We start from the raw sequence: 13,887 nt of genomic DNA on the forward strand, positions 1-13,887 counted from the left end.
GGAGCCCCGCAGCTGGCCCTGCTGATGCTACAGGCCTTCAGTCTGACACAAATGGACTTGGGGGCTGTGTGATCACGCACATGAGATGTGCCTGATGTCCAAAAGCAAAGGAGGGACAGACAAAGGAGACCACCAGGAGGTGATGTCTGCAGGCCGAACTGGGGGGCAGCTCAAACTCTCTTCCTCATGTTATCGAATTGGACACCCCTTTCCTTCATTTCTAAACTCAGCCAAGAACTTCAGACCACCTTTACCTCATATGCTCCATCTCTTCTTTTTCTGAGATCCAGTGAGAATGGGAAAACCAAACTAGCAACTGATTTTCATTGAGGCCGCCTAAGTTTAGAAGCTAGGGACATGCAAAGCCAAAAGCACAGCTTAAAGGAAAATCCCTCAAAACCCCAAAAGCCTCTGAACCTAAGAATCCTTTTCAACAATGTGGAGACACAGACAGTCCCCTGCTTCCATCCAAACAGCTTTCATTCTAAAATATTTCTGAATTTTTAAAATCTCAGGCTCTAGAATGCTTCTATTGAAATAACGTGTCAGTGCAAACAGGGAGAGGATGAAACGGCGAAGACAAGGGAACGTCTTCAGGAAAGCATATGCAAGCTGATAGCACAACTGTATACACGTACCTCATTAAGCCCAATTAGAGCAAGTGGGATCTGTCGCCTTCTGATTAAAACAAACACGTCTAATTTCAGCATGTCCTATCTCGGATCCACAGAAGCACCCCGCGTGGAGGCATTTTCACAAGTAACAGTAAAGCCCACACAAGTTCCCAAGGCCAATACCACCATGCACATTCCTAAAGGCTGCTGTTCTTCCCGATGTTTCCCCTCAAACAGCTGGGGAAGAACAGCACCCCCTAGAGGGACACTCACTCTTACTTTTTCAAATGAAAACAGCCACGTATTCCTTGAAGGACCAGTAATGAGTCCAAAGGCACTGAGATTGGTGGGCCCCTGCCTCTTTTCCGCAAGAACCCTTCATTCAGAGCAATCCCTAATAGAGCGTAGCTGGTGAGAATTTTTTTTTTAATCCTACTTTCGTTTTTATAATTAACCATGAAGAAATAACAAAGTAAATTATCTTTTTATGGAATCTTAGTTTTCAGAAAGCGTAGGAAAGCAAAAAAAAAAAGCATTTCCCTTTTGATCAACGTAGCAGTCAACTTTCTAGGTGCTTTCAGGCATTCCTAAAATATTTAAGAGACTGCCAAAGCCGGCGAGCAGCAGACACTGCAATTCAGAACTGAGCGTGTGGCTGTGGTGCTAGAAGCTTCAGGGCAGTGGCTGAGCTGGTGTGTGGCCAGGAGAGGGAAGCACGCGTTCAGCTGGACAAACACTTACGGAGAACCTGCTACTTGCCAGGCTCCCAGCTAGGTATTGGGATGAAAAGAAAAATGCAGGGTACTTGGTCCATGCCTTTGAAGAGCTTGGAGCCTGGCTGTGAAAGGTCCAAAGATGCACACAGCAGTCATGGGAACATAAAGCAAGGGCACCAGAAACCTCTGGGGCTCGAAGGACATCAAGGAAGGCTTCTTATTGGAGAGAGTACTTCAGGTGAGTCTTGGAACAGATGATAAATAAGGGTAAGCCAGAAAAATGGAGGGCATTCCAGGCTGAGGACAAAAACACGGCAATGTATCAGGGCACACATGAACAGCATGCTGTGGGCTGGGCTAGTTCCTGGCAGGGCTGGGCCACACTCAACCACAGCAGCATTTAAAATGGGGCAGAAAGGTTAGCATTCCAGAAGCTCTGCCCTCTGTGAACTCTCCTGGAAAGAAAAGTTGGGAGTCAGGCTTAGGACGACTCTGGAAATCCAAACCATAACGTGATGAGGGTCTCTGATCCCTTTATCTCTTTTATCTGCTTGCTTGGAATCTCTTTAGGGACCCTCCCCCATCATGAAATCTCGGGGTGACCTACGTGATGCAGGTCTAGCCAATCAGGAGGTCGCTGGGCAATGTCACTGGGTTATGGAGAGGCACACACTGCAAGCCAAGCCAAGCCAAGCCAACAGAACGCTCCCAAAGAGTGTTGCCAGAAACCCAGAGCCTCCTGCGGCCACTTCTGCCACCACCCTGCGAAGATGGCCTAAGAATGAAGCCAATGCCGACGGCAGTACCGCTGAGGTTGCTGGAGACGGTTCCTGTGTCTGTATCTAGCAATACGAGCTCAGCCTCATCTTCTGAACTCTCCAATTACATGGACCCCAAATTCCATTTCTGTTTGAGTATTTTTTGCCTCTTGCAACCAAGAGATTACTGACAAATACGTGGAATTCCCATTAAGCCTCTAAGTATTGATAATAAAGGTCTCCATGTACTGACAAAAAGGTCAATTTGGGAACTTCAAGTTAAGGCACTCAAAAGAAGTAATACACATGTACGAAAATATTTTCTAATCCATAAAGCACTATACAAATATTAGTTATTAGTTTCACCATGATGATATCAATAACTAGTCAATATTATATTGCATATAAATATTAATAACTAATAATGAGTCAATCCAATTTTCATTCTTATATCAATATTCTAAATGTGTAGCCTTTAAACTGTAATTAACAAATGCTCATTTAGTGCTGACTTTCCACCAGGCACGTTTCTACGTAGTACACTGATCTCACTTAATCCTCATAAACAACCCCCATGAAATGGGCACTACTATTATCTCCCCCATTTTACACAAGAGGCAACGCAGGCATTGAAAGGTTAAGAAACACACCCAAGGTCATGGGCTTCCCTAGTGGCGCAGTAGTTGAGAATCTGCCTGCCAATGCAGGGGACACGGGTTCGAGCCCTGGTCTGGGAGGATCCCACATGCTGCGGAGCAACTGGGCCCGTGAGCCACAACTACTGAGCCTGTGCGTCTGGAGCTTGTGCTCTGCAACAAGAGAGGTTGCGACAGTGAGAGGCCCGTGCACCGCGATGAAGAGCGGCAACTAGAGAAAGCCCTCGCACAGAAACGAAGATCCAACACAGCCATAAATAAACAAATAAATAAAGAAGCTTTCATTTAAAAAACAAAAAAAGGAAACACACCCAAGGTCACACAGGTATGAAGTGGTGGAGCCGGGGTTTGAACCTGGGCAGCGTGGCTCTACAAACAGTGCCTTTCACTGTCCCTCATCTCCTGAGAATCAATGTTCCAACTTCCTTTAAACTGATATCCCTAAACAAATGACTTGCGGCAAGGCAATTTACACTCCCTAAATCCACATTAACACATGGCTTCTGTCCTCCCCAACTCCTGCCTTTGCTGGCTTGTTTCCTCCATAAATGCACCACCCCAGTCATCCTTCAAGCTCCATCCTTGGGAATCATATGACGGCTCCTCCCTCGCCCCCTCCCATGGTCCACCAGCATCCCCGTCACGTGAGCTCCACCCATGTGGGTCTCAAACCTCCCCTTCTCCCTGGCCTCACGCACATGTCTTGCAATCCTTCTACACGAGTCAACTACACTCTCATCTGGCTCAGTATGACCCCCTTCGCAAGCATCCTGCGTCCACATGGCCATTAATTTTTCTCTGAAAATACAGACCTCATCTAATCATCCTCCTGCTTCAAACCCTCATCAGCTGTCACTGCCTACAGGACAAAACAGAAACTCCTTAGTGTTACATTGAAAACTCTTCACAGATCCCCCAACCCACCTTTTTCCAGTCTCATCTCCTTTTATGTTGCTCCAGATAAGGTCTGGAGGGCATTTCACACTGTGAAGTAGATCTTTGGGGACCTCTCATTTTCCTTAACTTATTTAATTTACTTGCTCATACCTCGATAATTATATACGCTGCTTAAAAATTAATAAAATGGAATTTCTTCTAAAACATTCTGGTAATTTAAATCCACTCTCTCCAACTACTTTGCCATCATTATTCTGAATTAGTGGCTCTTTCATGAAAAGAAATAATTACCTTCTATACAAGCCAGAGTAAAATGCAGATTGCCAAAATTTTACTGGTTTGTGTCCAGGAAAGAGGTTTCTTAAGGTCAGAACTGCAGAAGAGTGTTCTGGGAGTTTATAAAATCTCTTAAAGCTTTCAAAGACCAGTTGCAAAGCCAGAAGTGGTGAGGATTGGGAGGTCTGCAAACAGCCTTGCTCGGAAAGCGGAAGGAGACTGGCTGCTCAGGAAGCCTCAGTGTCTCAAACATCATTCTGCACTGATCGTAAGTGGGAAAACCAGTTTCCAACAATACCTTATAGATCAGGGTTTCTGAACCACTGCACAATTGACATTTGGGGCTAGATAATTCTCTGCTGTGGGGCTGGCCTGTGCACTGCAAGCTGTTTAGCAGCAACCCTGGCCTCTATCTAGTACATGTCACTAGCACCTCCTCAGTTGTGACAACCAAAAAATGTCTCCAGATATTGCCAAGCGTTGCCTGGGTGGCAAAATTGCAGGCAGTTGAGATTCAATGCTATAAATACCCAGGCACACAGGTCAGCACCACTCCTCTGAACTGTATTTTCTTTCTCTTCCTCCTTCTTTGTGATAAAAATAAAAGTGCCCTTGCCCACACAAAGTGCAAACCACACCAACAATGGCATACATTTTCTGTGAAGATACCAAAGGGACTGTTTCTCACAAGCAGCCAAACACTTATTGCTGCCTTTGCAAAGAATGAAACAGAAAGGGACACATAAATAGAAGGAACTCATTTGTTTCTTGCTTAGATTGAAAAAAAAAAAAAAAAAAAGTCCCCTGCAGTCTCACCTCACTCCTGTCTCTCGGGCAGCATCTGGGGTGCCACTGACAGGCCAATACCTGATCCTGGGAAAGTCACCTGCTAAGCTTCTGCTTGGGTGGGGCTGGGACACTTCAGGTGCTACACCAACACATCTGATAACTTGAGGACACAACCAAGGGAACAGCACAGGTGCAACTTCATTGCAAGGTCCATTAGCAGCACCAAAGGGGGGAAACTGCACTTCCAAATACAGGCCCTGGAACTCAGCAGGGACATTTTTCATTATCAATTTTCCAATGCTAAGAATAACAATTATGGTTCTTTTACTGAGAACAACACCCAAGTTCAAATACACTACACTTCAACCCCAAATACTAGAATATGTTGCACGCTGAAACTGACGTGTGGAAAATGCAGGGCTGCCTAATGTTCAATTTGAACTCAATAACAGAAAGCATCCTCTTGGGTTGTGCCTGCATTTTCGATTTTGTGACCGTGTTTCCCAATTCACTTTGCAATTGTAAGCAATCAAAACAGAAGGGGATGCTATCATGATGTTCAGCCTTGTAGTGAACCATCAGCGTTGGCCAGTTATTCAGCTGCTGCTGAACGACAACAACAAGTTCTTGAGAGTATAAATGAATAAATTTGCAAACACGCGTGTGCCCACGTTCCTCCCTCCCCTCCCCCACACCACAGAGAGCTGCACAATATCCCCATTCCCCCCAAATATTACAATCTAGAGTTGGAACCATCACATTCTAGGAAGGCTCCACAGCACCAAATCATCCATGGGAAGCTAAGTCATGACCGACAAAAACGGAGTCGTATTTCTTAGGCAGTGTCTGCTGCTCAAGTCCGAGAAAGGAACAGGAATGCCAAGTCCCACTACCAAGCAAATCCTCATACATATAAATGGAAAAGAGGAGCAACAAGGAGAAACCCTTGTAGAAGTGAAACCAAATGCCACCCACTCCCAGCATAATCCAACCCATGTGGACAGTATTTATTAAACACCTTCAACAGCCATGCTCTGAACAACACACTGTGGACAAAACGAGGATAAAAGCAGACACTGACAGTCCTCAGAAGGCCAGCACTGTCACATCACACACCTGTAGCTTTTTACCTTTCCCCCACGTCAGTACACGGCCAAGAAGTGCAGACCCCATCCTACTCACTCCACTTCATAATTTAAGATCACAACTCTAGAGAAAAGCAGAATCGGTCTTTCAAAAAAATCAAAGTATCATTCCAAAAATAAATAATTTTGACAAAGGCACACTCAAGTCCCTTCAAGGATTAGACCTGGAGAAATCATAATTGGTTGAAAGGTGGTTTTTGTTTTTTTCAATCTATTTTTTCATTTCTTTGATTCACTGTCCTCTTCAGTAAGATAAACAGAGCTCAGAAATGCAGTTCATTGGGTCACAAATCAAGCCTTGGAAATTTTGAAAAACTGAAATCGTATCAAGTATCTTTTCCGACCACAACACTATGAGACTAGATATCAATTACAGGAAAAACACTGTAAGAACTGCAAACACATGGAGGCTAAACAATATGTTACTAAATAAACAAGAGATCACTGAAGAAATCAAAGAGGAAATCAAAAACTACCTAGAAACAAATGACAATGAAAACACGACAACCCAAAACCTATGGGATGCAGCAAAAGCAGTTCAAAGAGAGAAGTTTATAGCAACACAATCCTACCTCAAGAAACAAGAAACACCTCAAATAAACAACCTAACCTTATACCTAAAGCAATTAGAGAAAGAAGAACCAAAAAAACCCAAAGTTAGCAGAAGGAAAGAAATCATAAAGCTCAGATCAGAAATAAATGAAAAATAAATGAAGGGAACAACAGCAAAGATCAATAAAACTAAAAGCTGGTTCTCTGAGAAGATAAACAAAATTGATAAACCATTAGCCAGACTCATCAAGAAAAAAAGGGAGAAGACTCAAATCCACACAATTAGAATGAAAAAGGAGAAGTAACAACTGACACTGCAGAAATACAAAGGATCATGAGAGATTACTACAAGCAACTATATGCCAATAGAATGGACAACCTGGAAGAAATGGACAAATTCTTAGAAACGCACAACCTTCTGAGACTGAACCAGGAAGAAATAGATAATATAAACAGACCAATCACAAGCACTGAAATTGAAACTGTGATTAAAAATCTTCCAACAAACAAAAGCCCAGGACCAGATGGCTTCACAGGCAAATTCTATCAAACATTTAGAGAAGAGCTAACACCTATCCTTCTCAAACTCTTCCAAATTACAGCAGAGGGAGGAACACTCCCAAACTCATTCTATGAGGCCACCGTCACCCTGATACCAAAACCAAAGATGTCACACAAAAAGAAAGTGACAGGCCAATATCACTGATGAACATAGATGCAAAAATCCTCAACAAAACACTAGCAAACAGAATCCAACAGCACATTAAAAGGATCATACACCATGATCAAGTGGGGTTTATCCCAGGAATGCAAGGATTCTTCAATATACACAAATCAATCAACGTGATACACCACATTAACAAACTGAAGGAGAATAACCATATGATAATCTCAATAGATGCAAAAAAGCTTTCGACAAAACTCAACACCCATTTATTATAAAAACTCTCCAGAAAGTAGGCATAGAGGGAACCTACCTTAACATAATAAAGGCCATATATGACAAACCCACAGCCAACATCGTTCTCAATGGTGAAAAACTGAAACCATTTCCTCTAAGATCAAGAACAAGACAAGGCTGCCCACTCTCACTGCTATTATTCAACATAGTTTTGGAAGTTTTAGCCACAGCACTCAGAGAAGAAAAAGAAATAAAATGAATCCAAATTGGAAAAGAAGAAGTAAAACTGTCAACTGTTTGCAGATGACATGATATTATATATAGAGAATCCTAAAGATGCTACCAGAAAACTACTAGAGCTCATTAATGAATTTGGTAAAGTAGCAGGATACAAAATTAATGCACAGAAATCTCTTGCATTCCTATACACTAATGATGAAAAATCTGAAAGAGAAATTAAGGAAACACTCCCATTTACCACTGCAACAAAAAGAATAAAATACCTAGGAATAAACCTATCTAAGGAGACAAAAGACCTGTATGCAGAAAACTATAAGACATTGATGAAAGAAATTAAAGATGATACAAACAGATGGAGAGATATACCATGTTCTTGGATTGGAAGAACCAACATTGTGAAAATGACTATACTTCCCAAAGCCATCTACAGATTCAGTGCAATCCCTATCAAACTACCAAAGGCATTTTTCACAGAAGTAGAACAAAAAATTTCACAATATGTATGGAAACACAAAACACCCCATAGCCAAAGCAATCTTGAGAAATAAAAACGGAGCTGGAGGAATCAGGCTCCCAGACTTCAGACTATACTACAAAGCTACAGTAATCAAGACAGTAAGGTACTGGCACAAAAACAGAAATATAGATCAATGGAAAAGGATAGAAAGCCCAGAGATAAACCCACACACATATGGTCACCTTATCTTTGATAAAGGAGGTAAGAATATACAATGGAGAAAAGACAGCCTCTTCAGTAAATGGTGCTGGGAAAACTGGTCAGCTACATGTAAAAGAATGAAATTAGAACACTTCCTAACACCATACACAAAAATAAATTCAAAATGGATTAAAGACCTAAATGTAAGGCCAGACACTATAAAACTCTTAGAGGAAAACATAGGAAGAACACTCTTTGACATAAATCACAGCAAGATCCTCTTTCCACCTCCTAGAGAAATGGAAATAAAAAGAAAAATAAACAAATGGGACTTAATGAAACTTAAAAGCTTTTGCACAGCAAAGGAAACCATAAACAAGACGAAAAGACAACCCTCAGAATGGGAGAAAATATTTGCAAACGAAGCCACTGACAAAGGATTAATCTTCAAAATATACAAGCAGCTCATGCAGCTCAATATCAAAAAAACAAACAATCTAATCCAAAAATGGGCTGAAGACCTAAATAGACATTCCTCCAAAGAAGATGCACAGATTGCCAACAAACACATGAAAGGATGCTCAACATCACTAATCATTAGAGAAATACAAATCAAAACTACAATGAGGTATCACCTCACACCAGTCAGAATGGCCATCATCAAAAAATCTACAAACAATAAATGCTGGAGAGGGTGTGGAGAAAAGGGAGCCCTCTTGCACTGTTGGTGGGAATGTAAATTGATACAGCCACTATGGAGAACAGTATGGAGGTTCCTTAAGAAACTAAAAATAGAACAAGTATATGACCCAGCAATCCCACTACTGAGCATATACTCTTAGAAAACCATAATTCAAAAAAAGACATGTACCACAATGTTCACTGCAGCTCTATTTACAATAGCCAGGACTTGGAAGCAACCTAAGTGTCCATCGACAGATGAATGGATAAAGAAGATGTGGCACATATATACAACGGAATATTACTCAGCCATAAAAAGAAACGAAATTGAGTTATTTGTAGTGAGGTGGATGGACCTAGAGTCTGTCATACAGAGTGAAGTAAGTCAGAAAGAGAAAAACAAATACCATATACTAACACATATATGTGGTTCTGAAGAACCTAGGGGCAGGACAGGAATAAAGAGGCAGACGTAGAGAGTGGACCTGAGGACACGGGGAGGTGGAAGGGTAAGCTGGGACGAAGTGAGAGAGTAGCATGGACATACATACACTACCAAATGTAAAATAGCTAGCTAGTGGGAAGCAGCTGCGTAGCACAGGGAGATCAGCTTGGTGTTTTGTGACCACCTAGAGAGGTAGGATAGGGAGGGTGGGAGGGAGTCGCAAGAGGGAGGGGATATGGGGATGTAGGTATACATATAGCTGATTCACTTCGTTATACAGCAGAAACTAACACAACGTTGTAAAGCAATTATACTCCAAGAAAGATGTTTTTAAAAAAAATGCAGTTCAATCTGATTCTTGATTTTCATAAAGTTCATTTACACCTAAATTTATCTAGGGGAACATTCATTTTCACATAATCAAAAAGCCCAAGGGTAAAAATAAATTTGGTAAGACAAGCCATTTTGAATAAAAGCCACATAGAACACAGCTAAACAGAGAAAGAAAAAGGGGACACAGACACAGACACACACACACACACACACACACACACACACACACATCCCTAAAAAGAAAATAAATTTAGAGAATTCTTCTTCAACTGCTATGGTACCCAACTTAGATGCAGTTTATAGCCAACCAGAAGATCTATCCGTGAGCAATAAGACACCAGAGTAAGCAGTAAAGTCACACCAGGGAGAACATTTCTGAGCAATTACCACATGTCTTAATGCAGAAGGGAAGAAAGAAAAACTTCACGCAACTAGGATTGGAACCCTACAAAAACGATCTCTCTCACAGCTCAAGAGCCACTCCTGCTATGACAGGAGGGGTGTGAGCACTGCCAGCACAGCCATGGATCAGGAAGAGGACAAAAAAGCCATGAGGGCTCGACCATGAGCTAGGACTAGGAACTTACGTGCTTGTCCTTCTTTTTGGCACCCTAATCTACAGACCTGGCAAATAAAAAAAAAAAAAAATATGTGGGTTATCTGACAAGATATAAAGGACCCTCCAACCTCTGGGGGAAATAAAGGAGGATGCCCACATTCTTCATTCCACATCTATAGCCACTGTGGCTGACGCAGCAGCGTCTGGGCAGGGAATGCATATGCACACACACGCACAGAGGGACAAGTTGTTTTGTCTTCTAACACACAGGTCAGCCAAAGAAACAGACCCTCAGTCATAAAGAACTTCCTTAGTAGACAGGATATTAAATAGTCCAGGAAACTGTCAGCTCTTTAGGAACATCTAAGAAAATTGTTCCACATTTTTTTCTAGGCTCACCCATTTGGGATGATTTATAAGTGGAAGTAAGAAAGAAGGAGCAAACACAATGTCTTCTCTACTAGGCACGAGGAGGTCTTCAGCTGAGCTCAGCAACAAAGCCTCACCCCATCCCAAATAGTTAAAGTCACAAAACCTGTGTGAAACCACTTCTCTGAGATGCTGAGAAGAGTCAATAAAATCACGTGCCTCCAAGGCGCAGGAACTGTACTGGTATTTACTGAATGGTTGCTAGTTGGAAGGAAGGAGAGGAAACTAACAACTTTTTATCTGTGTCACAGTCCATTTCTAGTCTGTGTCTCTTTCTCAATCGCCTCAATCCTACCCACATTCAAAGTTTACCTTTTGACTGTGTCAGAAGCCTTCCACAGTCACCCCCGCTTAGAGCGACCATAATTTGTGTTATTCTAAGCATGTGTATTATTTTACTAATTGGCCAAGTAAAACTCTCGAAGGTATGGAGTGCGTCACACATGAGAGATGCAAACGAGTAAGAATGAGGTTAATTATCAAAGGCATAACTTTAAATTTGCTCCCTTTTTCCAAAAAGGAAACAAAATACTCTGGTTCTGTAAACATCAGTAAAAACACAGTACCAGTGGCACCTCTAAAGGAGCCCTAGTCAGAGCCAATGACTTACAGAATGTGCTCGGAGATAATGTGTTAGCCAAGTATACTAGCTCCATACACAGGGCTGGGATCCCACTTGAAATAAGTAGCCACGACCTGCTTTCCATTTCATTCCACAATTTTGTACCCTGAGACTTGGAGCTCAGGCACCAAGTCTCCCTGTGAGCCCGGCACACAAACCGGACAGTCAGAGGCAGCGAGATCCCTTATTGGGAAGAGAACGACAGCAGACATGTCGACACAGGCCCTACAGGACAGAGGCGGTGGGAGGCAGCAGTGTTAGAGGCAGAGCAATCCTCACCAGCCCCCCGATATAGGGTCCTGCGGAGCTGCCATGAAATCAGACAGGACCTTCTCAACAGCATCTCCTACTGGGAACAGGGGTGGAGGGGTGGAGGCTGCAGAGGCATGGGTTCCATTTATTAATCAGTAGCTCAACACAGTGGGAGGTTTTCTTGTCTAATTACAGAAGCTGTTGGAAACTGCAAGGGAAGACAGGATTTATGGCCTAGATGACACTGCCTCTGTGTTGTAATTAAAAGTTATTTTTAATATCTGTTTGGTGGGATACTTTGGATTATTAAAAATATATTTTGCAATTTAAAACTTGCTAAAGGGCAAAGAACACAGCAGAAACGTAATACAACAAGCTTGCCTAATGTGAAACAATTAAACGTTTTGACACTGGGAGGTGGGAAAGGAAAAGAATCTCTCTCCTACTTAAGGCTGTGAATTTCCTATAAGAAAGAAGGAAAGAAAAGCCAAAAAGGGTACTCAAGTCGGTTTTTAAAATTTCAAAAGTAACCCAGCTACTTATTTTATCCATTAACTAGAGTTTGCATACCACCCACCAGGAGTATAGACAACTCATTCACAGCCATCCACCCAAAACACCTAATCCTAATCCTTATTCTTGAGCTCTTGCTTTGTCCTGGGTCCCTAGGAAACGACAGTGGTCACCCTAACAAGGTCAAGGCCTGGCTCAACCACAAAGGCCCAGAGGCCGGTGCCAGGGCAGTGCGATGGGGGGTCCAATGTGAGCTGTGGACAATACATGCTGTGTATGATTTGGGGTTTGTTTTAAATCCATTTCTCTTCTTTCATCCAAGGGTCCAGTTTCAAGAAGGGGACAGACAAATCGCATCCCGGTGTCCACAAGTGGCTACAGAATCAGGCCAAGATCAGGTACGGACCATTTATTCCCCAAGGGCCATTTCTAGAATTTCTATTTCCCCAGATACACAAAGGAGGCACTTTCTGCCATGTTGGTTCTTCTTTAACAGCAGGGAGGAGAGAATCTATTATGTGAAATAGACTTTTGAAATTGTCTGATAAATATGGGGAGGGGAAGGAACCCTCATTGGCATGAGCTTCCCAGATCACCTCTGTATTTCATTTATCCCTGCTGTGAATCTTCTCATTAAAAGTAATTCCAGGAGCTCATTATGGGAAATATGCCATGGAGACCACCAGATATTACACATCATGAAGAGACTATAAAAGTATTTGAACGTGTTATTCAAAAGTAAATTTAAAATTAGCTTTACAGGGGCCATACCGAGTTTACGGGATTTATCTTATGCCAATAAGAACGCTGTGCTCCTGTATTCTCTTCCCAGTTCGAAGCAGGCTTTGACTTCATGTCAGGGCATAGAATTGCGGTCCTTACCTGCCACATTAATTTTCTCAAGTGCTACCAAGCTGGGAACAGCTGTGGTGGAGTTGGTCAAGTTTGTCCCTGTGCCATTGATTACGAGGTTGTCCACCTTTGACTCTAACTTGCCAATGCGCTGCAAAATGTTATCCAACAACACAGCAAGAGTCTTCTTCAAATCTGTAAAAGAAAACGTACATAGTTTAAAAATCCTTTGGTCCCCGCACATTTGCCTGGCGCGCACACGCTTACCCTCCCTTTGCTTCTCTCTCTGACATGAAGAACAAAAGGTGGCAAATCAAAAAGTACCACTTGAAGACCTGTCCTAACAAACCACCTCTTAGAGATGACAGAGGCCACGTTCAAGTGGCCCAAAGAGTACAAAACAAATCAGTTCGCTCTGTAAGACAACTTTCGCGGTAAGTAACATTAAAATTATTCCTGGCTACTAGGTTGAGAGAGAAAACTCCCTGTTACTCTGCATCCTACCAGACCACTGTTAAATTCTTCCTCGTTCTAGCATGGTGGTTACTGACACATAGAATGACAAGCCCAAAGTGTAGCAAGGCCCTGAAGTAACTTCCGGATCAAGTTCATTGTTAGTTTTTTTTTTTTAATATAAATTTATTTATTTTATTTATTTATTTATTTGGCTGTGTTGGGTCTTCGTTTCTGTGCGAGGGCTTTCTCTAGTTGCGGCGAGCGGGGGCCACTCTTCATCGCGGTGCACGGGCCTCTCACTGTCGCGGCCTCTCTTGTTGCGGAGCACAAGCTCCAGACGCGCAGGCTCAGTAGTCGTGGCTCACGGGCCCAGTTGCTCCGCGGCATGTGGGATCTTCCCAGACCAGGGCTCGAACCCGTGTCCCCTGCATTGGCAGGCAGATTCTCAACCACTGTGCCACCAAGGAAGCCCCTCACTGTTAGTTTTTTTAGTGTTGTGGACTCTCGCATGTCCAAATTTTTTGCAAAGTCTTTACTGCTGTT

The 13,887-nt window shown here is 42.6% G+C and overlaps 1 protein-coding gene across 5 annotated transcripts in view; it reads right to left on the reverse strand.

Annotated features, from left to right (window-relative positions):
- Positions 1–13,887, reverse strand: part of MGAT5 (alpha-1,6-mannosylglycoprotein 6-beta-N-acetylglucosaminyltransferase) — a 371,967-nt gene that overhangs the window by 203,737 nt on the left and 154,343 nt on the right. For all 5 annotated transcript variants that reach the window (XM_068545240.1, XM_068545241.1, XM_068545239.1 and 2 more), the window contains one exon: positions 12,919–13,083. In XM_068545240.1, the coding sequence (XP_068401341.1) occupies positions 12,919–13,083 (165 nt within the window). The remainder of the gene's footprint in view (positions 1–12,918; positions 13,084–13,887) is intronic.

Source organism: Eschrichtius robustus, chromosome 5 (assembly GCF_028021215.1).
Source record: "Eschrichtius robustus isolate mEscRob2 chromosome 5, mEscRob2.pri, whole genome shotgun sequence".
Lineage (NCBI taxonomy): Eukaryota > Metazoa > Chordata > Mammalia > Artiodactyla > Eschrichtiidae > Eschrichtius > Eschrichtius robustus.